The 27443-nt window shown below is 47.6% G+C and overlaps 1 protein-coding gene across 1 annotated transcript in view; it reads right to left on the bottom strand.

The window, feature by feature from the left end:
* Window positions 1-27443, bottom strand: part of CHCHD6 (coiled-coil-helix-coiled-coil-helix domain containing 6) — a 260178-nt gene that overhangs the window by 23557 nt on the left and 209178 nt on the right. Inside the window, exon 6 of the mRNA XM_025991606.2 lies at window positions 22450-22520. Coding sequence (XP_025847391.2) covers window positions 22450-22520 — 71 coding nt within the window. The remainder of the gene's footprint in view (window positions 1-22449; window positions 22521-27443) is intronic.

Below are 27443 nucleotides of genomic sequence, written 5' to 3'. Positions count from 1 at the left end.
CCCTGCAATACCACCTCCCTGCACGTCCCCCCTCAGTCCCTTTCAAGCTTATGTGCCTCATCTTCTACCCACAGTTGTCACCTGAGGATGCAAGTGCTATAGGGCCACCCAACTTGCTCTGTGACAGAAATGTGATGAGGGACCACTGATCCACAACGCAGCCCATGTACATGCTCAGAACCTTTATACAAGATAGAGCCCACTGCCACGTACTGAGCACCTGCTCAGAGTGTAATTCAATCTTCACACAAATGAAGACACTGAACTAAAGCATATAGAGTGGTTTTCCTGAGGTCACCCAGATCAGACTCCAGAGCCTATGCAGTCCCCAAGGCCAGCACCATAAGGTGCCATATCCTTATAGTGGCACCACCCCGCCTCCCACTAGACAAGCTGCAGATGTGCACTGGTCCTCAGGGTGGCACCCTGCTAACTCCATCTCGCATCCCAACCTGTACCACACTGCATTGTCCAGGCTGCTTCTTTGTGGTGCTTAGGAGCCCAGGCTCTTTAATTTTGCAAGCAAGTTGAGTTCAGGGCCAGCTTGGACTCTGTTGTACTTCAGCCAATAAAGTGGAGGGTTCCGTGGTTAAGGCAGAAATCCCAGTGGACTAGAGCCAGAAGACTTAGATTGGTCCCTAATCAACTAACTGGTTTCTGATCTTGGCAAAGGCACTTAATTTCACTTATGGCTTTCTCATGTTTGAAGTAGGGGAAGAAAACAACGTTTTGCAAGAACAATGGTTTCAGAGTTCTCTACCTGCATGACCCAGGGCAAATTCCTTCGTTTATGTAACTGTCCGGGTAAACTGTTAACGGGATGAGACCCATCCACACCAGGCCATCTTGTGTTTGAGAAGGGGGGTTACAGGTGGGGGCTATAGGTGGAGACATGGGGCACAGGGCCAGTGTTCTAGAGAGCTGGGCACCTGCAAAGTATTGGCAAGGACACTAAGAAGGGAGGGAGGCAGATAAACAGTGAGGGGAGACAGAGACCAACAGTGGCCTGTGGCAGAAATACAATGTGGGCCATATATAGGATTTAAAATCTTCCAGTAGCCACATTTTAAAAAAGTAAAAAGAAACAGATGAAATTAATTTTAATGTTATTTTATTTAACCAAATATTATCATGTTGACATGTAAGCAGCATGTTGCGATGTTTTATGTTTTTTTTTTTTTTTTGTATTAGGTCTTTGAAATCCAAAATAATAGCCACATATAGCTTGTGGTGGCAGTAGCTGAACAGTTGAGGACTAACAATTTGGGGGGCCTTATTTGTGCCACGATTTGTCTAGGTGGTCTGTAAATGTCATCTCATATTCTCCTCCTCCTCTGGCTTTCAAGGGCATTATCACCACCCCTCCACACAGATGAGGAAACAGATTCAGACTAGGTGAACCACCTATCCCAGGACCCAGGGTTAGGAAGTCACAGGAGGAGGATCCGAACCCAGCCTTGCCTGTCCCTGGGGACACCCTGGGGACTCTGTAACCAGAGGGGACAGAAGAGGCTACTCCAGAGTTGTGGAAGCCACACAGTCCTAGCTGGCTTTTCAGATATGTGCAGCAGTTTGTTTTGGGAGTGTCTTATGTAAACCACCTTTCATAAGTCAAGTATATAAATACCTGTACAGGAGTGGCCAAGGCCTTCCATCTCTGTGAATTCCTGGGCCATGAACCAGCAACTTCCTGCTACATCAGCACCAAGCAAAAGCAGGAGCTCAGCTCTCCCCATCCGACCCAGCATTGTTCTTCCCTTTTTTTGAATTGCATATTGATGCTGGCATTTTACCTCCAAACAATTCAGTTTAATCCACGTTAGAGATTTGCTATGCTGTATAATCACCTTTCATAATTTTTTCTTAATTCCTCAAGATGCATTTCTACTTTTGAACAAATAAATGCAGCTTCACTACTCATTTTTACTGTACAGGAAGCGTCATAAATTTTACATCCATGACTAGCTGCAAGCTTTGTATTATGAACAACCTATTTTTCCCTTTATATCTTCGAATAGACTTTTGGCCTTTGCTTAAATAGGCATTTAGACTAAGCTGCACATGGTTTTGAGCTGATGTAGCAAGAATCTGTACAGTAACAAAACCTGAATGCAAAGAGCCTTTAGTCACAACTATTACCACCCCACACTCTTGCACCATGGCAACCAGGCCAGGCTGCACTCCTGTGCGTCACTTGTGTAGTGCTGTCCCTATCTCTGGAACATCAGTCTGGGACTTTGAGCCTAGTCATTCCATGAGCCGGGGACTCGAGGACTAATCAGAGTGAGCCTAAGACTTAGGACCTAGTCAACAAGTGAGCCTGGGACTTGAGGACTAGTCACTGAGTAAAGTTAGGACCTAAGATCCAGTTAACAGGTAAGCCTGGGACTCGAGGACTCATCATCAAGTAAACCTAGAACTTAAGAACTAGTCATCCAAAAAAAAAAAAAGAACTAGTCATCCTGTGAGCCTGGAACTTGAGGACTAGTCATTGTGTAAGCCAGGGACTTATGAACTAGTTGCTGTGTGAACCCTGTAACCACAAACTAGGCGGGGTATGAGCCTAGAACATGAGGGCTAGATGCTGTGTGAGCTCTATAACCACAGACTAGGTGGGGTATGAGCTTAGAACATGAGGACTAGTCCCTATGTGAGCCCTAACGACAGATAAGGTGGGGTATGAGCCTAGGACTTGAATACTAGTCACTGTGTACTGGGATTCAAAGACTAGTCACTGCAAGGCTGGGTCAGGTCAGGTAAGGCTGCATGCCCTAGGAGCGTTCCTAGTTCAAGATCACCCAAGTGGCCTCAATGCTTACTCTCTAGGGGGAGGAAGGTTCTCAAAAGCCAGGAGAGGCACAGAGGAAGGGAAGCCACACCTGAGATGACTGGCCCCTTTATTTCCTGTCAACACTGCCATCCTGCTTACCAGAAACCAAAGTGCAGGGTGACAAGTTTGCTGAAGGCACTGGTTGAGTGTCCCACACAATTCAAGGCAGAGCAGGTGATCTGTAGTCATACATGCATCCCAGAGCTGCAAAGCAAGATGCATGCTCTTTCCAAAATGACCCCCAAATCTGACTAGGGGTGTCTTTGTAACCTGGAGCTATATGGTATAAAAATTGTTTTCTCATCTAGGATTGACGTGACCACTGCTTCAGTCCTTTCATTTTAAAAGTCTGTTTCTAATCCACATTTAGAAATTCCTACCTGTTTGAGGTAGGAAATAATTTGCTTGACCCAAGGAAAAGATAAAGAAGGGGAGAGCAATGTTATAGCAGCTCCCAGCTCTGACTCCTAGGAGAGCCTGACAGCACGCATTATGACAGTGACACTGTGCACGGAGCAGTGCCAGCATCGTCAGGGCTAATGACCCCAGAGGCAACTGCTATTAGCCAATTCACTAATTAGGGGCCTGTTTGTAGAGCTAATGGGAAGGGTAATCATTTGTTAGCTTAAGTAAAACTCCCGGGCATTCCTGACAACTGTCATCATGGAAAAGTCTGGAAGGCAATTCATCTATCCCTGTGAAATTCAAAGAAAGAATCTAGAAAGCCAGAGTCATCTTTGACAACACAAAAGTGAACATACCCTCCTTAAGGAATTTGCTGGTAGGAATTTCCTGCTTTGGCTCCTAATAGATCCTTTTTAGCAGCAAATAAATATGTGTATGTACAGACGCAGGCACATTTCCACGTTTGCATTCCAGTGGTCTGATTTCTGTGGGTTCAATCCAACTTCCCTCAGACTCTGAGCCTGGGGAAACAGTAATGGCTAATGCCATTGACAGGAGAATAGTTCTGGAATCCCAACACAGAATGTAGCAATCTTATGAGAGTCCGTGTGAGTGTATGAGTGAGAAAGCGTATATGTTACCATGTATATGAGCAAGCATGGGAGTCTGTGAGAGCATGTGCTAGTGTGTATATATGTATGTGTGTGTACATGAATAAGTGAATGTATGTCGGCATGTATGTGAGCAAGGATGTGAATGTGTGAGTACCTGTGTGCTAGCATGTATGTAAGTCTGAGTAGGTTTGTATGTGTATACATGCATGAGTGTGTTAGCATGTGCATGGGTGAGTGTGTTAGCATACCTGTGAGCAAGTGTCACTGAGTATATGAGAGTGTGTATTAGTATGTGTCAGCATGTATGTAAGTATGTATGAGTGCATGAATGTGTGTTGGCATGTATGTGAATAAGTGTGTGAGTAGAAAGAGGGAGTATTTGGATGCTGCAAGTAGTTTTACTTAGCTTGTGCATTAAAAAATAAAAAACAGGCAAATTTTCTAAAAGATGATTTTATTCACTCTTGTATAACTTTTTAAAAAGCACGAATTGTGACTAAAGAATATTATTGGTCTTCTTGGAGGTATTTTAGGGACAGACTAACCCAGTCTAACCTCCCCCACCCTCCCCGACCCCCCGCCCATTAATCCTAGACTAACCCAGTCTAGGATTTAGGGATTGGGCTTGCAAATGTGGGACCTGGGAGAATGAACTCTTCATAATTGTTATCACCATCAGGAGACAATTTAATCTGCCACCTGAAGCTTCCTGAACCTTTTTGCCTTGGTCCTGCTGGATGCAGGGTGCACCCCCACATGTATGACAGGAGAGGCTAAGAAGTAACAGCCCCTAAGCAGGAGAAGTACAGTGAGAGGCTGCATCTGGTTGGAGGGCAGAGCATAAATTCTGGAGGAGGCCTTAGAAACTGTGGGTCCCCCTTGTGCCCTGCTACAGATGAGGAACTGAGAGCCAGAAGGGGAGGTGACTTCTCAGGGTCATGGATACACCCACTAGACAGCACAGGTGTGAACCCAGTCTCCTGACAGTACTCCAGCCTGACATCCTGCTCACTTGGCAGTCACCCAGATGCTGACCCCATCCCACCCAGATGTTGTTCCTTTCAGAGATGGTGAAAAGTGACTCTTCACACAGGGGGGTCCAGGCCCTCCGAGGACAGGAGCTCATAACTGTGGCTGTCACAGGTTGGCTGCTGAATTAAATGCCAGGTGGGCAGCTCTTCATGGCCAAAGCTGCTCTGCATGCCTCCCTGCACCAGGTCTGTGTGTGCCTACTTATGGCAACCTGGTGCCACCTGGCCATGGGACACACGGGCTACTTTGCAGCTCTAGCATAGCAGCACAAAGGTCTGTGTCCATCTGAAGAGCCCAGGCCAGGCCCACAGACCTCAGGATGCTGTGCTCCCTCCCACAGGGCACTGGTCACCTTGGGGAGGGGTCTAGGGAGGAGAAGTGCCACTGCTTCTCTAGGGCCATTGCTGCAATTCAGAAGCTGGGATGGATTTACTGGCATTCCCTGGGGCTTTTCTGGGGAAGTGATTAATTTGTTGGCTAGCGTGCATTCACTCTGGAAGTGGGTCTGACCGCAGAGCTCATAACAATCACTTGGGAGCTTGCTTAAAACGCAGAGTCCATGATTCCCAGTTTGGGACGAGGCCCTAGACTCGGCATTCCATGGATTTTGAAGCAAGCACTCTATGGACTGCCCTAACCCCGGATTCTGGCACATTGGTGCCAACAGATCTGTAGGGCACCGCATCATCGAGGCTACTAAAGGGCTCTCAGGACAGGAAGGTGCAGCGAAGGCCCTGACCTGAAGCAGCTCTCCCCTCTGGACATCAGCATAGAACATCTTGCCAGGGCCTCTGTCAACCTATAAACACGCACCTCGGTGGTCCTGGGCTCTGTCTCGCTACAGGATAACACCCATATACCCAGGCTATGGCCAGAAAGCTTGGGCTTTCTGAATTCTGGCCCTGCCACTTCCTCACACAACTACCTCAGGCAGGTCAGCCAGGCTGGTCCCATATCCTTATTATAAAAACAAGGTAAAAGTGTCCCCCGGTGTCAGGCAGGTGTCAGAGCTCTATGAGACAGGGTAAGTCCCATTCTTCCTGTGGTGGTGTCTGTCCTGGTCCCCCATTCCCCCAGGGGCCTATAAGCTGGTACTGACTAGATCCTTTTTCTTCTGGTCATCAGGTTGGAGCAGACTACAGAGAATGGGAGCTCTGAGAGCTCTGGAGATAGGAATGGGATAGGGGGCAGCGAGGTTAGAACCATAAGGAGAGTGGAGCACATTAGACAAATCAACCTGAAATATTCTGGGGGACAGACTGAGGGGGGCTCCTGGTCAAAGTTCACCTAATCCTCAAGCTGCCTTGAGCCCTGAGCCGGCCATAAGGGCCACTCGGTGAGGTGCTTGTGTCCTTGTGACTAGTCCTTCTAAAAGGATCCAAACAAGTAAACCTCCACATATCAGCCTAACTAACTAACCAAGACCGAGGGAGGCTGACAACAAGACAGGGGTTCAGCTCTGAAAAACAAAGCCAAAGTAGTAAGTGGGTCCTGAGATGGACCCAGGATGGAAATGAAAGGCACATCTGCAATATCCACTTCCATACGCAGAACCTCAATTGAGCTGGTTTAAGCATCAACTGTCTCTAGTAACTGGGAAATCCCTGGGTGACTTCACAAGGGGCAAAGGGCCTTTCCATGGGAAGGGCATATAGGAGCCCTAGTCTAGCAGGGGTGAGGCCAGGCAGGGCCTTGGGTGCTGGGTACAGATGATGGGAAGCAAATCCTCATGTTGTCTTGTGCCCTGCTCTGTGGAGATCTGCCCCATGCAGCAAGAATGGAGCCTGCTCCCTAGGACTTCCTGATGACAAGGTGGCCCAGTCTGGGCATGTGAGATGAACCAGGCAGCAGTAGAAGGTACAGTGAGGGGCAGGACTGAGTGGAAAGAGGCACACTATGGGTTGATTTTTGTCTTGCTTCCAAAGGAGACGGAGCTGTGGATGACAGAGGGGAAAGGGGATAGGACTGTACCTCAGAGAGGGGACGACTGGCCAAGCTTCAACCAACAAGTGAGAAGCATGACCAGGATTTAACTCCAGTCTCTCTGCTTCAAAGCCCCCATCTTTTTCTTATTCCTAGCCACCTCCCAGAAGACAGAACAGATCCTAGCCCAAAAGTACAGAAGGTCTTTGTGGGCAGAAGGGTGACTGGTGAGGACCAAGCTCCTCTCAATACCTGCCCTTGAGAACACCAAGAGAACCTGGGATCTGGACCACCAGACTACCATTGGTGACCTTTACAGAATCCTGGAGAATGAGGAACACTGCAATACTGGAAAGGAACAGTCTTCCATTTCACGGTTTTCAAAAGGGTGTATTTCATAAAATGTAGGTGAGCCCAAATAAGATTCTAGTGTGGCCCAGTAAGAGGCTGGTTTCTGAGCACTTAGAAAATGGAGAGGTGATTAGTAGGAACAGACAACACAATTGGAAACATATCATTCCATATTCTTTTCTCTTCCCTGTGACAGGGATCCTGGCTGGGAGACCAGGGCCATCCAGTGGCCCACCAGCCCCAGCCTTGACCTATATCCGTCTAGTGGGAAAGGAGGAATGATGCAGGCTGGATGCCCAGGAAGCTATGTTAGGAACTGGTTGTATCGCTGACCCACATAGACAAGGTGAGCTTTGAAGGAGGTCTCTACTGATCTTCTGTCTTGAGCCTTATGCAACTTACCATTTTCACCAATGACTTAGCCAAAGAGAAGACTTGGCAGTTTTATGGAAGACAGAGTTGATGGGCTGATGAAGATGTCAGATAATAGAATCCACATATCCAAATCATCAGTCTAAGGACTGGACTAAATCTACCCCAAATGAAGTTTGTTGGGGATCAACATGAGGCCCTGAACCCGATACCAGAGCATTAGGAACCATGCACGGAGATGAGCTTGCCTGAAGTTTCCGATGAATGATCAGTGAGGTGAGGCCAACAGGACAGTGGCCAATCAAGCTAATGTGGTGCCGCAGCCCAGGGGGAGTGTGCTGCGGACAGAGCCCCTATTTCTAGACCAGGGAGGTTATGGCTGCATTGCCTGTGGGCTGGTCAGCGTGCTCTGGCTCCCAGAGCCTGCTGCTAACAGGGAGCACAGGGAGTGGGGATGGAGACCAGGTGTGTGCCTTTCAGGAACTGGGCATTAGTGCAAGAAGGATAACACTGTAATGTTTTACAAAGGGATGGAAAAGTGTCCTCTGAATATCTGTGGGGCTGGGATGCAGAGGCACCTTCACTGAGAACTACAAAGTCCCAAGGACAGATCTAGGAAGCACCCAGGACACAGCCCTGAGCTCCATGAGAGAGCTTCTCTAATAGGACCACAAGAGATGAAACAGAAACTTAGTAAAGACAGGCACTGGCGACTGAGCTCACCTTCATAGAGACAGTAGAACTCCCAGGGGCAAGGCTCTGCCTATATCTGGGATTGGATTAGAGGACCCTGAGGGCCCTATGGTTTCAGGGATGCCACCAGGCAGAGTGACTCAGAACCTCATCTCATTTGTGTGTGTTGGCAGGAGCGGGGGGAGGTAAGGATGAGATGGAGGAAACAGAGGGACCGATGGTTCTGGAATACTATAGCAAGTTCATAGGAACCATGGCCCAGTGCAGACACCCTCAACTTCCTGGACACACTGGATGTTAGAGAAGGCTCTGCAGCATGGATCTCAATTCCCTTAGATCTGACTATAGCAGAAACAAAAGCCCTTTCTTATACAAAACAAAAAACAAAAAACAAAACAAAACAAAAAACAAAACAAAACAAAAAACCCACAAAAACAAGCAACCAATGGCTACAGGTCAAATTGGGCCTCTCAGGGTCCATTTCAGTCTGGATTGGATCTATAGCCCTGGGATGAGCATAAGTCAAGGCCAGCTGGTATACCATGTATACCATTTCTCTGAAGGTGAACCCTTCAGGGCAGGCCCTCCTGTTGGTAGGGGCAGAGACAGAGAACTGATGGCAATGGGTGGAGAGCTCAGCCACTCAGAACCTGCCATCATCCCTGCCATGAGCTTCCTTCCTAGGGCCTAGAAACTGTCAGGATCTTGAAACCTAACCATTTGAGATACCAGCCTCCACTGAACTCTAAGGTCTGTTAAAATGAGTATGCTTTTACAGAGTGCCACAGGGGAAAGAAATCTTTCTGGAACAACCACCCTGGTCCTGGAAGAACCAGATACCAGGAAATGGTATCCATCCTCTACCAGCCTCTGCCACAGTGGGTCCTGCTGGCAGCCTCTGGTGTAGTTCGCAGAGCCCAGAGACATTGTTGCCTTGTAGAAGGAGGGCAGCGTGGTTGACAATGATCAGATCTCAGGGGAATTCTTTAGTTCAGCCACATTTTACCACTTACAATTTCTTGACCTTTTACCAGGGCTCCCTTCTTGGGCTTGATTGGCCAATGAATGTGCATGCCCAAGTGCTGCATGTCTAAGAGTGGGTCCAGGATAGGGCAAGATGGTGCTGTCACACCAAGGCCTATCCTCAAGTTAGATAGAAAGGCCTGCTTCCAACACGACTGCTCCTTCCCAGGCAGAAGTGACCATGATGAAACCCAAGCAAATGCTTTTTCTTAAGAACTGGAACAGGGGAGGCAACAGGACTAGGGAAAATAAATCTAATGACAAGAATGCTAAGCCCTAACCTCTTTACCAATTGGAAAAAAAAAAACAAAACAGAAACACAATGATTCCTCTACTGTAATAACATTTAATCCCCAGAAGCTAATCTAAATGTAACACTCAAAAGAAAACAAAAGTGGCACAAAGGAAGAGAGCCCCAACCGGGTTATTGGGGACGTGGGCTTTACTCCCAAGGCGAGTCTGCTAATAGAGCTGGGAATGAAATGCCATTTTTGTCTTTGTCAAGGGGAGGGGATTAACAAACTGTCATCTCTAAGTCCAGTTTCTTGAGTCATGGATCTCTGAGCAGTAAGAAAGTACAGGGCAGAGGCTGGCTGCCCCTGGAGGCTACCCTTGCCCTGGAGCCATGGCTACCATTCAGAGCCTACCAAGTGGGGTCAGCCTGGGAGTCGGCTCTAGGAGCTTTAAACACAACAGGTTCATCATTGAGCCCACCGCCCCCATGGTCCTCAGACAGGTTCCCCTGCCCCGTTTTGCTCAGGTGCTGGGGCGACTAGGGAGCCCCTCACCTGCCTACAGCACTGTGGATGGTAAATAAACTTTCTATGTGCTCATGCTTATGTCAAGCCATGGTCAGGAACCTCCCTGCCTCCTGGCTCCTGCCTACAGCACTGTGGATGGTAAATAAACTTTCTATGTGCTCATGCTTATGTCAAGCCATGGTCAGGAACCTCCCTGCCTCCTGGCTCCTCATCCACTCCCACTGGGACACAGAGTCTCGCAGGGATGGACCAGGGCCAGGCATGGGTATCTGCATAGCCTCTTCTCGTTGCTCGGTGCTGCTCCAGTGTCAGACAGTCCATCATTGATCGGCCAGCCCGAAGTCCCAGTTACCTCTATCACAGTATCTCCTTTTATCCTCACAGCACTTTGTAGAATCATCTCATTTCACTGCTAACTGATCATCCCACTGCCCTGAGTGAGGGAACTCTCTGCAAGGCTCGCAGCTGTGCCCTGCCTGGGCTGGGCCTGCATGGGGCCCCTCAGTATGCATCTGCTGAATGGGTGAGTCATCACGGCTTGTAGTACTGCGATGGCTTCCTAAGCAGGCTTCCTGCCTCCCACCTCAACACCATTACTGTTTCATCTCCCAGAAGCTGCCAGTTATCCTTCTAAAACACAAATTGGATCATATCAATTCCTTGCTTAAAAGCTTTTTTATGGCTTGCCACTGCCTGTAGGGTGAATTCCAAATTCTTTCGTATGTATGGAAGGCCCTTTATGGCCCTTTACATCAGGACTAGCCTGCTTTTCTAGCCGCATCAGAGCAGCTCATCCCTACCCCCTTGGAATCTACTTCACACCCAATGCCAGTGCCTTACCTTCTTCTAACACCCCACGAGGAAATGACCTACTTTGAGTCTGCTCACACTGACCCTTGACAGCAGAGCCTGCATGGACCCAGCATACATGTGAATTCCCCTCTGAAGCCCTAAGGTGCTGGAGGAGTAATTGTTCCATCACCTCTGCTCCCAGGGTGCTTTTTCCATACACTGCTGTAACAGCTACCATATGTTACAGTGGGTTTCCACTCACTAAATATAGAGTGAGGGCTTATGGACCCAGGGGATACAAAGATGAATAAAACAAGGCTCCTGAGCAGCCTAGGTGGCTCAGCGGTTTAGCGCAGCCTTCAGCCCAGGGTGTGATCTTGGAGACCCGGGATCGAGTCCCACATCGGGCTCCCTGCATGGAGCCTGCTTCTCCCTCTGCCTGTGTCTCTGCCTCTCTCTCTCTCTCTCTCTCTCTCTCTCTCTCTGTGTGTGTGTGTGTGTGTGTGTGTGTGTCTTATGAATAAATAAATAAAATCTTAAAACAAACTGCAAGAAGTTTGTAATCGTAGAATGTGATGCTTGAACACAGAAGTGTCAAACACTGCGCCAAGTAGCACCCCAGGAAGTGTTCCAATGGGCCTGTAGGTTCCATGGGGGCACATCAGAGACACAGCTAACTGATTTGGGATGGGCAGGGGAACATGTTGGAGACACGTGCAGAGGCGGGGGCTGCTCTCTGGGGAGGTGGGCAGGCTGCAGACAGGGAGGTACGTGCACTCTTGCTGGAGGCAAAGACCACGTCTTGTCTATTATGTGCACATTGTATCCAGTACTGGCCTCAGCGGAGGCTCCACATCACCATTACCTAATCCTCTCTTTAAAGAGAAGTGATTATCCAAATTTTTATAACCAAGAAGTTATGGGCAAATTCAACTAGCCCTCCGGTCCCGACTCTCTTCTGTGGATGGTGGCCCACAGAAGCAGAGCAGGGGCTATGGAATGAGTCACTAGAAGTGGGGACGGTACCATGCCCTGGGCAAGGGTCAAGCACAAACCACTAGAAAGTCTCCTTGGGAGAAACCCGACGGCCAGCTGCCTGCCAGCCAGGGGAGGCCGACAGAACGCTGATGCAGAGGAAGTGGCCCTTCTGTTGTTTGTGGATCAGATGTAGAAGAGGGCTGGCTTATACCACATTCCGGGTATAGAGTAATACTTGTTTTTCCTTAAACATCTCCAGAGGAGGATAAAGGCTGAACAGCTTCCTTCCCTCCATTATGTTATGATCACTCACTGCAAGTCAGGAAGTCCTTCTCTAGATCTAACTTAAATTTTCAAGCTGTAGTTCAAGGCCCTAGACCTGGGACCAGTCAGTGTCTCCTCCTAAGAGGAATACAGGTACATCCTCTGGCTAGCGTTCTCTGGACCTGCCTTTCAGCTTCTCAGCCCTTTAACCACTGTGGTCCTTCCCCTGCTCAGGGGGCCTCCCCAGCCTCTCTGCTGCAAACCTGCACATCACAGCAGGAAGTGCCGCTGCCCAGTGCTTGATGGTATATGTGACACGGAGAAGGCACAACAGAAAACCACTGGCTAATTTCTAGGTTTCCTTTGCTCAGTAACATTTCAATGTTGTTCCACATGGAACCCTTGGCTATACCTGCCAGCAAAAAGCTATGCTGTCTGCTTCAAGCTCCATCTTCCATCATCTACCGCTAATGCATCAGATGGCACATCAGCCCAAACCTATCGAGGAGCACCTGTAAGATCCCATGGCAGTGGGCCGGGCCCTCATGAAAGCAGTGATGGGGCACCTGGAAGGGAAGAAGCCCACTTTCCCCCAGATGCCTGGCCTTCCAGGAGCTGGGCTTCTGATCCTAGAGCTTCAGAATGGCCATTCTGTCTTCATCCAGAATGGCAGCTCATCTGCGCCTCACATGCTCAGTCAGGCATCACATCAGATTTCTTCTGAACAGGAGCCACAGCTAAAGGACATTTAAAAACCACAGATCCAGTCCAACAGTCTCCATCTTTGACAGAGGGGAAGTTCAAGGAAAGGGCACCAGGCAAGTTAGAGGCCAGGCCTCAATCAGAAAACAACATACACACATAATCGTGCACACACAGACACACGTACTCACATACCCAAACATATGCACACACATGGACATGCATTTACACACGTGTAGACACTCACGCTCACATATACATGCCCTCCCACATAGTCACACATGTATATACACATGTACACGTGTGTGCATACACACACAAACATGCAATCAGGAACACTGTTTCAGGGTCAGCTTTTGTCTTTGTGTGGTCCCTGCCAGCTGCCAGCTTGGGATCTGGTTCCCAACTGTATTGGGAATCTACCTCTCCCTTGTCTCAAATCATCGATTCTTCTCTCGCAATGTGTCTATATTCTTATTAATCTTTAATCACACAAGCTATACATCAGTATATGTTTTTTTTTTCCACAAAATTAAAAACATAGCAGACAAGGCCACAGTCCCTTCTGATCCTTTTTACAATGCTGAATCCCCTTGAACTGCCCAGGGGTAACCACTATTTTCTGTTTGGAGTGTATCCTTCTGGACTTTCTTCTCTATATCCCCATAAATTGCACATACCTACAGAGAAAGTGCAGATAGAGTGCCAGCGTATATGTGTCAAGTGTGCACACACATAGTAAACCACAACCTGCTTTTTACTCTACAAGATCTCCCAAGCATCCTCTCGTGCTAGCACACACAGGTCCAGCCCGTTTTTTAACCACTGTTTGCTACTCCAGAATCAGATTATGCTTATCCACTGCCCTATTCACAGGCAGTGAGGCTACTTCTAATCTCTCACTCTTGGGAAACAGGGCTCTATATCCCCTTGCCCATGGCTATTTGTGCACACACATGAAGGTCTCTGCAGGGCATGTCTCCAGGAGGAGGGCTGTGGAGTCCCAGTGTCTCCCCTTCTTTTGTGGCTCCAGATCCTGACAATTGTTAAATCACTCTATGCACCGAGGACTATACCCTCTTTGGCTACCACTTCATTCTTTCTCTAAAATAAGAGTTTCTATACAGTAGTACCTACTATTTATTGAGTGCTTCTTTACCATGTGCTTAACAAATTGTTTCATGATGCCCTCAGAACAACCTTCAGAAGCAAGGAACATGTATCTCAGAGCAGTTTTGTCATCTGATGCATGCTACACATCAGGCAGAGCAGCTGGGAATTCACTCACCTGTTTGACCTTAAAGCCCTGCACTATGCCAACCACCACCTCCACCCCACTGGACATGGGGCCCTCCTGTGCATGCAGAAGCCTTCACAGAGAAGGTGGCAGACACTCAACAATTTGTTTTTAAATCCCATCCCTAAAGTCTACACAATGGGCCTCAGATCACCCATCCACCCACCCAATACAACACATGCTTGGTGAATATCTATCACAGCTAAGTCCTGGGCTGGACAGCGGGGATACAGAGAAAAATAAGATATTGGATTGATCTCTGGGGAAGAGACAAATGGTAAACAGAAAAGTTGCTTAAGTTGGATTTTGAAAAGTGAGCATACTCTGCAAGGAAAAAAGAGGAGGCATTCTGGACAGAAAATAGGATCTATAACGATAACTCAGTAGACTTTGCATTCTGAAATCAGGAACCGAGCAGAGTCACAGACTAGAAAACTCAGCCTTTGAAGTCATCTGATACAGAGCTGGTAAATAGATTTTACTTTGTTTTTTTTTTTTTTTAAATTTTTATTTATTTATGATAGTCACAGAGAGATAGAGAGAGAGGCAGAGACACAGGCAGAGGGAGAAGCAGGCTCCATGCACCGGGAGCCCGACGTGGGATTCGATCTCGGGTCTCCAGGATCGCGCCCTGGGCCAAAGGCAGGCGCCAAACCGCTGCGCCACCCAGGGATCCCAATAGATTTTACTTTGAATGCCAATCCTGTTGAGAATAATTCCAGAGTGAGATTGCTGGGATCTCCTGGTGATGTGTGCTGGGGGCACAAGAAGCTGACCGCTTCCTCTCCCCAGTGAAACCACTGAGGCTCTTCAAAGGTGGCCCACACTCACTTCCAGAACCAGCCTAGGGCTTTGCCTTAGGGAGCACAACCACCCCATATCTTTTGTTTGGACTTTCCATTCCCACATGCCACACAAACACAATCTCTGTTGATGAATTCTCTCCAAGTATCTTTTGCTACAAAAGAATCAGAACTGAGACTAAATACCTACAAAAAGTCCTGGTCAGGGGACAGAAGGACACACACACACACACACACACTGAAATTACAGTACTAGTGTGGGGTAGGAGGAAGTCTGAGTCAGCTACTCAGGAGCAGCTAATCAGGAGCAGCTAATCCCCTTGTCCTGCAAATTCCTGAAAGGGAAGGCTCTAGGTAGAGCAGAAAAGAGCTAAATTCCTATAGGCCTGGGTTCCAAGGCAACTCTGCCCCGTGTGGCTTGTGTGTTGAGTACCTCTCTGGATTACCACATTGCACTGACAAACAGGCATCATCATTTTTCCTGCTTTACTGACTAGTGAACTGAGCCTGAGAGATAAGCTGACTCAGTTTCTAGGCCTGCCATGCAGGACAATAATGGCATCTGCCTCAAAAGCTCCTTGTGAAAAGGAGACCCCGGGTGCCACGTAAGTGCCTAGCACAACAGCTGCATGCAGGATTTTAAAGAAATGTATTAACTGAACTTTGACTTGTTATATGAATTATTAAATGAGTTTTGATGTGTAGCCTCTCAAAGAGCCATGCACACCACTTAAGCCACATATTGTGGTAAATTTCTGAATAGAAAATGCTCCTTTTAAAAAGTTATGTAAGATAGGGGGATCCCTAGGTGGCTCAGCGGTTTGGCGCCTGCCTTTGGCCCAGGGCATGATCCTGGGGTCCCAGGATCGAGTCCCGCGTCGGGCTCCCGGCATGGAGCCTGCTTCTCCCTCCTCCTGTGTCTCTGCCTCTCTCTCTCTCTCTGTGTCTATCATAAGTAAAAAATACATAAATAAATCTTTTTAAAAAAAGTTACGTAAGATAGGGAAGTGAGAGAGAGAACAACTGCTGAAATCAGGCGAATTTGAAAGTTATGATTGTTGGATCAATTAGGACAGAATGCTATTTTATTTGGGGTTCAAATAAATGACCATTGTTTTCATACGTAATCAATCTGTCATTAGCTCAATAAATAGAGCACCTGAGATTATCCTCTCAGGTAAGCCCAACCCCTCCCCCACAGGTGGTTTAATAAGCTCCAGCTTCCCTTGGAAGGTGAACGCTACCATACAGTTCAGCCCCAGCAAGTTCCAAGTCGCCTTGTCCACAGTAATCAGGCCTCTCCGGATCAAAGTCCTTTTAGCACAATGACTCAGTTTCAGGAAACAGTTGATAACCTTCTTCCTTCAACTCAATTGTTCTAACCTCTTTGAGAGGTGGCCCTCTGTGGGGCCAAGGAGGACTCTACAAGTTTCCTGACAGGGGAGAAGTCAAGACAGGCTCTGAATGAATCCCACGGGAAGAGGACTGAAGGTTGTCATAAAAAATACATGTGACACAATAAATGCAGGATGTTCCCTGTGGTCTTAATCTCTTCCTTCAGAAAACCTGAACAATCCAGCCTGCTGTGTTGTTGGGAGGTAGAGGGGCATGTGCGTGTGTGCGTGTCTGTGCTTGCATACATACTTAAGAAATTCACTTCTACTCGCAAAACACAATTCTTCTAAAACAAGGGTGAATACTGGCCTCACCAATGACATTCCTCTTTAGTCTTGAATTCTCCACTGATCCTCTGATGGGCATCTTCTGAAGCCCTGCATATATGGTGGGCTTAGCAGGCCTCAGGAAAGCTTGGCAAGCCCAAGAAACGTTGGGAGGGCCCGTGCCATCAATGTCTGATGTTACTGAGTGTTTGACTGACTTTGCTCTGGTACTTTACCTGGCATGGCCATTTTCTATTTGACAAACTAATCATTCCTCAAAAGCTCAGTCTCTGCTTCCTGCTATAGTGGAGTGGCTTGGGGGAAGAACTACACTCTCCTCTGAGAAAGAAATTTTAAAAGTTGAAATTTAGGGACACCTAGGTGGCTCAGTAGTTGGGCATCTGCTTCAGCTCAGGGCATTATCCGGGGTTCAGGGATTGAGTCCTGCATCAGGCTGGCATCAGGTTCCCTGTGGGGGGCCTGCTTCTCCCTCTATGTCTCTGCCTCTTTCTCTCTGTCTCTCAAAATAAATAAAATCCTAAAAAAAAAAAAAAAGTTGAAATTTAAAGTCTGTTTCTAGCATCTGAGGACCAAGACAAAGTAGGTCTTGAGGGCCAAGATTATGAAGTGAAAGGAACTATATAGAGAGCTAAGTGTTCACTTCTGGAGTCACCTGTCCCCACTGACTTTCCTGGCAATCCTCAGTGTAGGAAGAGAGGCTGAGAGTCAGGCAAACAGCTTCAGCTAAAGGGTAGAGAAGCCTCAGGGCTTCTAGCAAACTCATAGGAGTATAGAGAGATGACATTCTTTTGGTGCTCAAGGCTGCCAAGGCAGCTAGCTAGGCCTTGAGTGACCAGGATTCTGGAGAGAAGGGAACTAAAGTACAGTGAGCCAACACTCAGTGGTTTTCCTCTTTTAAGGCGTTTGTCACATTCTTGAGCTATTCAAGGCAAGAGGCTAAGGAGCCAAGTAAAAGCCAAGTGGAAAGGCAAAGTGGAATCTCCAGAAGTCTTACAGAGCTGAGGAAGCAAACATAGAGGGGTTCTGAGCTCACCAAGAAAGGAAGTACCCTGGAAAGCCATGTCCTAGGAAGAAGGGTAAACCAGAAGTAGCCTGAACTTTATCAAACCTGCAGCAAGCCTCCAGTAAGCTCAGTCCCTCAGGTGGCCAGGAGGAAATAAGGTGGAGCACTCTGAGGGAGAAGATACACCCAGAACCTCTGTATAATCTCTGTAAAATGCCTGGCATTCAATCAAGAATTAAGAGGCACACAAAGAAACAGGACCAAGAGGGGAAAAAAAAAAAAGGCAACAGAAACAGACCCTCAGATGACTTCAAAATAACTGTAACTAAGAGGTTCAAGAAAACAGATGGCAAAACCCAGAACCTCACCAGAGACTGGGAATCAAACAAACAAAACAATGGAACTTCTGGATTGACAAAAATGCAACAATTGAATAAAGAAATAGGTTTAAGAGAGACTTGACACATTAAAAGGGTTAGTGAAGTGAATGGTCAATAAAAAAATCACAGGCAACAGCATGATTAAAAGTGATGAAAAACAGAAAAAAAGGGCACAGAGACAAGTGAGACACAGTAATATATGTAACTGAAATGCCAGAAAGGAGGAAAGACAAAATAGGGCAGAGAGTTTTATTTGAAGAGATAATGGCTGAGAAATTTCTAAAACAAAAGGACATCAACCCCCAAACATGTGAACCCCAAGCAGGAAAAAAAATGGACTCCTAGCCACATGACAGACTGCTAAAAAAAAAGCCAAAGACAAAGAAAAGCTAAACATCAGAGAAAAAAAAGTAATTACCAAAAATGAGTAATAACAATATCAAGAGCCGACTTCTCCAGGGAAAAGCAGATATCAAATCAGAATGTGAAGATACTTTCAAGGAGCTCAAAGAGAGGATTGCTATATTCTTCAAAACTGAAGGTGAAATGGATTTCCAGACAATTAAAAATAGAGACTTTATAATTAGCAAAACTACACTAAAAGAACTACTATGGAAGTTCTGTTAGAAGTGATCTTAGGAAGAAACCATAAATCCACGTCAGTAACAATACACATCATCTGAATAGGACTGACCAACTGAACCTGACTGACAAACACAGAATACGACACCACTGGCAGACACCACTCTTTTCAAATATACACAGAAGGCTTACCAAACAGATCATGTGCAGGGTCATAAAGCAAGGTCTCAAAATTTTAGAGGATTTACAGTACGCTCTTCGACCAGAGTTAAACTGAAAATCAATTATTCAAAAAGTAACTAGAGGGGAGCCAGCCTGGCTCAGTCAGTCGAGCATGGGATTCTTCTTTTTTTTTTTTAATCTATAAACTTTATTTTTTATTTTTTTGGTAAGGTTTTGTTCTGTTTTTTTTTGGAGTTCAATTTGCCAACATATAGCATAACATCCAGTGCTCATCCCATCAAGTGCCCCCTTCAGTGCCCATCACCCAGTCACCCCCACCCCCCGCCCACCTCCCTTTCCACCACCCTTTGTTCCCAGAGTTAAGAGTCTCTCATGTTCTGTCTCCCTTTCTGATATTTCTCACTCATTTTTTCTCCTCTTGCACTGTTGGTGGGAATGTGAACTAGTGCAGAGCATGCGATTCTTGACCTTAGGGTCAAGAGTTCAAGCCCCAGTTGGGGGTAGAGATTACTTAATAAATAAAAGTTACTTTTAAAAAAGAAGTAACTGGAATAATTACCAAATGTTTGGCAATTAAGCAATATGTCTTGAAATAACTCTTGAGTCGAAGAAAAAAATCACAATAAAAATCAGAAAAATTTTGAACTGAACTACAATGAAAACATGATATATCAAAACTTTAGGGTATAGCTAGGGCTGTGTTTATAGAGAAGTCAATACCTTAAATGCATATATTAGGAAAGAAAGAAAGCTGAAATGGTAGGATATGAGTGAAATCTCTTATCATGGTTACGAAGTCCTGTGTGGACTGGCTTCTGCTGACTTCTTAGAGCTTCATCCTAGTCTCTCTCTTCTCATTCATTCTTTTCTAGTCACACAGGCCTTTCAATTCCTTGAATATGCTAAATCACTTCCTATCCCCCCTCCACCCCCCCACCCCAGCCTTTGCACAGTGGAAGCTTCTCTTTGAAGCACTCTTTCCCCTTCCTTCCTCTGGCCAAAGCATCCTCATCCTGCAGGAGTCCATTTATATGTCACTTCCTTAGAAAAGCTTTCCCAAACATCTGAGTTAGGGTCCGCAGACATGTCCTTTTCAATTCAACACTCTCTTTCATGGCTCATTACTGTAATCAATCATTGTTTGGGCAATTGCTTTTTATGTAATTAATTTAAAAATATTGTTTGTCATTCTCCAAATGACAAGCTTCTTGCTGATGGGAACCGGACCTGTCTTGTATATCATCCTATCACCAGTGCCTAGCATGGTGCCTGACAAACAGTAGACACTCTATACATGTATGTAAGTGAATAAATGAATGTATGGACATCTAGTTAGCCACCTAAATAACCATTCAGTTTACTCTAAGTTGTTAAAAGATGCTCACTGTCTTGGAAGGGAGCTATTACGGCTATCAGCAGTTGGCATTTATTTCTGTGGCATTTACGATGCAATTTATAATCATTTGCTAATCCAAGAAATCTCCCAATCAAGGATTCCGCCCTCTATCCCTGACGGTTAAGTAAAATAATTTCTAACTCTGCAGTGCTTCCTGTTTACTCTGTTTGGGCAAAGGCAATGTTTTTTTGTTTTTGTTTTTGTTTTTTAGTAAACTCTATTCAATCTGTGCCACACCACACTAAGCTGGGTGCTGTGAGAGTGATTCAAATGACTGCCATTATTAATAACGGTCACACCACCACCAACTGTTGACATCTGAGGTCTACTTTCTATGTGTTATCTCACTCAAAGCATTAGAGGAATATCAGTTGTTTTGCACATGAGGAAATCAAAGTGGTGAAGTGACTTGCCCAAGGTCACAGGACCGGCCAATAAGAGGCAGGGCAAGGTTCGATTCTAGGTCTGCCTGACTCCAGAGCCCAGGCAGGCTCCCAGGGCCATCCTGATGCCCATCTCACATTCAGAGGGGGCCCCAGAGGAACAGCAAACATGCAAAGACAAATAGAGAAGAACAGGGGCTCTGAAGCAATCTAAGCGGAGCTTGACCCCAGCCTGGGGTGTAATTATGGGCCAGGTAAGGGGCAGCTCGGTTCTCCAGCCTCAGGTCTTCATCTGTGAAATGCCAGTGATAGAAAATGAGAGCATAAAGCTGAAGTGCCTTGCAGAGCACATACATGCCATCTCCCCTTTGTCTTTAGAAGACATGAGGATGAGAAATGATGTGACAGCAAAGTCAAATTCACTAATCTAGGGGGCTGAAGGTCAGCAGTCCCTACTCTAAGGATGGTGGCCGACCTGTCAGGTGGCAACATAGTGTGGTCACTGACAGTAAAGCTACCTGGCTTCTCCCCAGAGCTTCTTCCCCACAGTGGGCTGTTCCATGATCCAGGTAAAGAGGGAGAGGGGCAACAGATCCAGCATCACTACCCCACAGAGAGATACAGGGGATACGCCCAGGCAAGGGGTTTCACTGCAGTTTTGTCCACTTCCAGGGATCACATTACTGAGTGGTTATCACCCCATAACGTCTGGGGTATGCTTCTCAACCTCTCCCTCTCACTGAGCATGATTCTGGGTATTTCTCAGCCCTGGACGAGCCAACTGGGCCCTTGTCTGTGAGGGCAGCTGGAATAGACCTTGGGGTCTGTGCAGCTTGCAGCACTTGCTCACACTCAGAACCCCCTGTGGGATCCCAATCGGCAGATGCAAGACCTTTACAGTCTGTACCTGCCTGTTGGAAAGTTCTTTCTCTAAGTATCCTTGGATACTTAGACTTGAAATCCCAAGATAATTGTTTGCTCTTCCCCAAAGCTGCTCTGTAGTCTATTCTAGCAGTATGGTCTCCTAGCTTCAGAGGCCCCATGCTGTACCCCAGATCTGTACTGAGTCCATCTGTCCTGCTGCCCTCCCTGTCTCCTCGCATGATTTTCAGAGCAACTGTCTTTACAAGCACTTTGTTACCTCCTAGTCACCAAACCTCCCTCTGATGATTTGTTCTTGAGGTGCCAAATACCACCCCTCACCGTTCTGCACTGTGACAGGTTTGCCTGGGGAATCACCCTGATTTATGCCTGGGAGGGAGAGGCCCTTGAGGGAGGGAACTGGTCCAGTCTGCAGAGACCACCATCACACAAAGGACCCAGAGCACAAGGCTCAGCTCTCCCTTCCATGGGCCCCACTGCAGTCCCTCTTGTGGCATCTCCATGAAGTAGGGTTCAACTGTAATGTACACACTGTATGCACCGGCCATTCCTTAATGTTCTGGCTCTGAGGCCTCCTCATAGCACAGGAGCATGACAGGGGACTGGACACTGGCACTCAGCACCATGTGACCTAAGCCAACTGTCAGTGTCCATGAGTCCCAGTCCTCCTGGGAGTAAAATGGGAGCCACCAGGAGCATGTCAGCATGCAAGAGGTACACGGCTCAGGACCAGACATATGGAGGTGCCCTCAGGCAACAGGTCACTCTGAAAACCACCTCCACAATTTGGGGGTGGGGGCAGCAGGGCAGCAGCACCCCCTTTTGTGACTCCCTCGGGAGCCTGATGGCCAATCCGTGGCCCAGCCCACAGTACATCGTGCCTGAAATAAGTCTGCCACAGGCCCACTCCCACCATGGAGCCAGGGAAGAGCTGAGTGCCCATTTGGCCCAATACAGATGACCAATGGCTGCCTCATATCCAGGGAGAGACCTAGGAGCAGATGGTTGTCTATGTTATTAGAGACATTTGAAATCAGGCAGGTGGTGGCAGGTTTCAAGCCATGTGTGGTGATTCTTACAAATACAGGTTAAGTTTACAAAAAATCATAAATTCTTACTTTATTGTACCCTCCATTTTCGAAGCTGCCTCATGGAATTGCTGTGAAGACAGTTTATACATCTCGGCATTCTACAAAGAGAAAAACAGAACTGGTTACCAAAGACTGAAATTTCCCTCTGGCTCCCTCAACCACGCTAAAAATCGACAGATGCTAATTTCTTGACCAGCATCAAAGCAGATCAGTGATTGATCCCAGTCTGGGTCTAGCTCCCACCCACCGTGGGGGCCAACAGTGGCTACAGAATCCTAGAGTAGCGAAGGATGGAGGGACATGTGGGCCCTCTGGTACAGGGGTCAGCAACCTATCACTTATAAGCAAAACCTGGCCTGCCACCTGATTTTGTAAACAAAGTTTTAGTGTAACACAGCCACACTCATGATCTGTTTATGCATTGTCAACGACTGCTTCTATGCTACAATAGCAGAGATGCATAGTTTGTTAAACAGAGACTGATATATTTAGTATCTTCAAAGAAAAAATATACTGAGACTTGATCTGATCCAACCCCTATTTTATAGGTGGACTCTGCTTCCCAGAGGGTGAAGCAGCTTGCACAAAGCCTCGCAGCAAGCAGCTGTGTCAAGACCAGAGCCCAGGTGTCTGATTCCCAGCTGGGTGTGTACTTTGCGGCTGGCCATGATCACCATGCTCACTGCACAGTGGCTGCCTGTCCAGAGCTGCATGGCAGTTCCAAAGGCATGCACCGCCATCCTTTCTGAGCTTACCCAGTAGGTGTGCACATACAGAACCAGACTGGCGTAGAGGATGGCCCGGGCTTGTGGTAAGAAAAAGCTGAGCTGAGCCCTGCGGCCATGACATGGTGACTCTGGTAAGTTACTATCCTCTATGCCTCAGGGGCCCAGAACCTACCACTCTGCACCTATTTCCAGAAGAGACCAATATAAACACACCTGATCATCCGACCTGCCAGCATACTCCTGGTGGGGCTCCTTGAGGCACTCTGTGAAGAATGAAACCCCAGAAGACAGCCCAAGACTGAGAGTCAGACTTTCCCAGTGAGGGTGATAAGATAGTGTAGGTGCCATGTAAAGCCTGCCTACTTTTGCAGACCTGGGCTAGACCCCTCACAGATCCTGTGTGGGAGAGGTGGCTGCCCCTCTTGTACAAGTGGGTAAATGGAAGCTGTAGGAAGTTCGAGAGGCAGGTAAAGGGACCCTGAAGCCACAGAGCTGTGCCCCTGTACATGCCTGTCAGACTCCAAACCTGGCTCTCCCCACTTCACCATGCACAGAGATAGCCTGGCCCCAAAGCAACAATTTAATCCTTAGACAAAATGGAAAAGGTGGTAGGTATCCAGATCAGAGCCAAGCGGGGGAAGCACCCTACCCCCATGGCACCCCACCATCCATCTGCAAAGAAGGTAACCAAGACAGGCACAGGAAGTACCTCCCCTATGGACCTGCAGGGTATCAAAGGCAGAGTGAGTGGGAATCTAGCCCTTACTCCCATCCTAGTGCCTGCCTCAGGGAGGAGCCAAGTGGGAGGGACCACGGAAGGATGTGTACCTGAGGGAACACCTGGGGCCCATCCCAGCAGGAGCCTGGGTGCCTGAATACCGCTCTGGGCAGTGCTGGGGAGAGAGCCCAGTGCTGGGCCTTCCACGCCCCCCAACTGCTGAGTGAGCCTGGCAGTTCCTCACTTCTGAACCAGGGAGATAGCCCATGCCTCTCTCTGATGGCCATCAGGCACAGTAGATAGGAAATGTGAACACTCTCAGCACACAACAGGCTCAAAATAAATTGGGTTCTCCTCCCCCTGGCCCCCAAAGCCAGAGCTGCTCTGGCTCCTACAGGTCTGTGCTGACTCCAAGCTGCCCCATGTTTTCTCTCTAGAGCCCTGATGTTCCAGCCAAGAAGATCATGATGTTGCCTCAACCAGTCTGACATTTGACCAACATTGACCATCCTGGGTGTGGGAGTTAGGATACAGACATGGACTGGCTCAGGGCTTCTCCCACTCCATGCAGATGCTCTTCTGTGACATCCCTGATGGGGATCATTTACACTCAGTTGACCCTTCCATCCATGGGCCCTCACACAAGACTGCATGGCCCACATTTTCATTTTCCCTGGGCATCTGTGGTCTGTGTTCTTTGGGTGACACACTTACTTCCTGGAGCTTATTTCCTCATGGTAAGACAGGGCTCCCACTCTGTCGTAGGGTGACTGAGAGAAGGAGTTGAGTGTGCCAGGCTCACAGTATCCTGTCCACTGCAGCCACGGTCATGGTACCACTTTCTGAAGCTGGCACAGGCCTTACTAAGCTCCCTCAGCCACCCCAGTCAGTTTCTGCCGCAAGACAGTCTCTTGGCTCAGGCCTTCTCCTCTTTGGAGACATGTCAGGTCGCTGTCTTCTAGGCCTGTAGCCTGTGAGTATTCCTTTCCAAAGTGGGGTGCTGGGACCCCTCATGCCTCTGTGCTGCCTCCACATCTCCACACACATAGTCTGGCCAGGGCAAGCTCAGCAAGCAGCTAAGTTACCTATGGACTCAGGCTGAACATGTGGTTGGTGAGATTTGTCACAGGAAATGGCCAGAGACCAAGAAGTGGTTGTGATTACCCCATTGCAGAATGACTCAGAGGAATTCCCCTTCCTGTCGCACCCACTCTCCCGGCCAAGTCATCCATGTCACCTGCCTGAGCAGACCCTGGGACCACGCACCATAGAGCGCCCCTGTGTGGCTTCTGTGGCACACGGAGGTCCTGGTCTGTGCCTGGGGAAAGCTGAGCGCACTCCTTGGGTCCAGCAGGCCTTCCTGAGGCTGCTGGAATATACTCAGACCCTCTGCCAGGAGAAGCAGGATATTCTGCAGATCTCCAGACCATATCATCCTTGCGGGCCACCCATGCTCATACAGAACCCGCTGAGTGCCAACAGATTCTAAGACAAGCTTGCCTGCCCCCCAGCCTTATGGGGCTTCCAGACAACACAACGTCACAATTACAATGGGATGTTCAGCTAACTGTCCCATGTGCTGTGGGAGCACCAGAGAGGAAAGTCTGGCAGAGACCATCAGACTGGTTTCTTGGGAGCTGGCACCTGAACCAAGGCCTAATTTTTTTATATATATTAAATGATGTTTTTGAAAAAATAATACTTACTCATGGTTTAAAAGGGCAAATGCACAAAGGGCAGAGGATAGGATATTCCTATCCAGAGACCACTGGCCAACATGGTACCAGTGCTCCCCTCCTGCACTGTGCCCTGTGAGCAAGTTCACCCACACACACCCACAGCACCACGCTGGACACAACACCACTCCTCATTTCTTCACTTCTCAGACACTTCATCCATTATACCCACTGAAGAGTATTCTATAGTAGGTTCCACGATCACAAGCAATGCTGAGATGCACATCATGGCATCCTCACCTTTGTACACGTGAGCATATCTGAAGGGTACATGCTAGTAGTCAATCTCCTGGGTCAAAGGGTATATCCACTTTTAATAAACTTAGTCTTACATGATGAGCATAAATGATCTAATAATGAGAGAGAGAGGGAGGGACCCACCTGTTAGATGCTATAGTTGTACCAGAAGCAAGGGGAGGGGCTAGAGACAAAGACAGCTCGGGAGCTGGGCATGTGGAAGCCTGGACCTCAGACCATGGGTTTTACTTTTTTACATGAGGGAGTAGCAGGGGAGACGTGTGTTTCAGAGAACATTCTGGCAGTTGTGTGGACAATGGAGTGCAGTACCAGCAGACCACCTGGAGACGCCTGCAGCACAGTCCCACAGGGATTGGGGAGACTCGGGTGCTGTGCCTATAAGGAGCCCTGTCACCCATTTATATATGTTGCAGGGAGATCGCTCCAAATGCACTGTACTGAATCCCCACATGTCAACTGGTACCCAGTGATCGTGAACTATTATCTCTGGGTGATTTTTCCTCCCCATTAGATTCTTCAGATTCCTGATTTTGGAGTCTTTTCCTCCACCCTATAAATAGCCACCCCTCTTCCTCCAGCTGCTCCATATGCACATCTGAAACCAGAAGACCTGATCTCCATTAATTAAATCTGCCATTAAAAATTAAATAACGTGAGTAAGAAGGTGTGAGTGTTATCTCTATGGGTTTCAAAAGTCACAGTGTTTCTTCAATTACTTCCCAGGCAGTGTTCATATTTCATACTGTCTGATTTCTCCAAGGGCCTGGATTTGCAAGATCAAAAGAGAGTGTGATGGTGAGGGGAGGCACAGGGACGACAAGGAAACATGTCATGGGCCACAGAAGTGGTCCTGTTGCCTCCACTGTGGAGCCATGAGGAACCAGAGCAGGGCAGGGTGCAGGAATGGGAAGCCTGTACTTCCTCACTAGCTGAGCAGTGGGACGAGGTGTAGCAGTCCTGGAACAGAAGACAACAGAGGTCACTGGATGGCCTGCAAGGTGAGTGGATATCAGGCCTGAAAACCCCTGCAGGCACCATGCAGACATGCACCCGAGGAAAACGCATTCATAAGTTGTCTACTAGGTATGTGGGCCTCTGCTGGATGTCATGGGAGAGAATCTACGTGGCATTTCTGTTGGAGAGGAAAGACTGAAATAAGTTCTAAGGACCATTTCAGGAATAAGTGAGGCAGCTGGGGCAGCAAGGATGGGAATGGGCCCTGGAGTCAGCCCCTACAGTGTGTATGCCCATGGGCCAGCGTCCAGACCTCTGTGCCTGCTTCTCGTCTGTAAAATGAGAACAATAACAGAGACTCCTTCACATGGCTGTGTGGGAACTGGTATAGATGCCAATGAGATAATGCATATAAAATGCTTAGAACAGTGCCTGGCACAGAATAAATGCTCAGTAAGTGTTTTGAGAATTTAATAGCCAAGTGCTATTAACCAACAAACATATCTGGAGGAGAGATCTGAGGATAGTAAAAGAGTGAGACAGAAGTTTGCTTGAGGATGTAAAGTCCACAAAGGGAAGGGTTCTCCCTTGTTTTGCTCACTGATTTATCCCCTAGAGCCTCCAACA

This window comes from Vulpes vulpes, chromosome 9 (assembly GCF_048418805.1).
Source record: "Vulpes vulpes isolate BD-2025 chromosome 9, VulVul3, whole genome shotgun sequence".
In the NCBI taxonomy this organism is placed as follows: Eukaryota; Metazoa; Chordata; class Mammalia; order Carnivora; family Canidae; genus Vulpes; species Vulpes vulpes.
The sequence above is the reverse complement of the archived record's forward strand: the minus strand, read 5'-3'. Positions and strand labels throughout refer to the sequence as shown.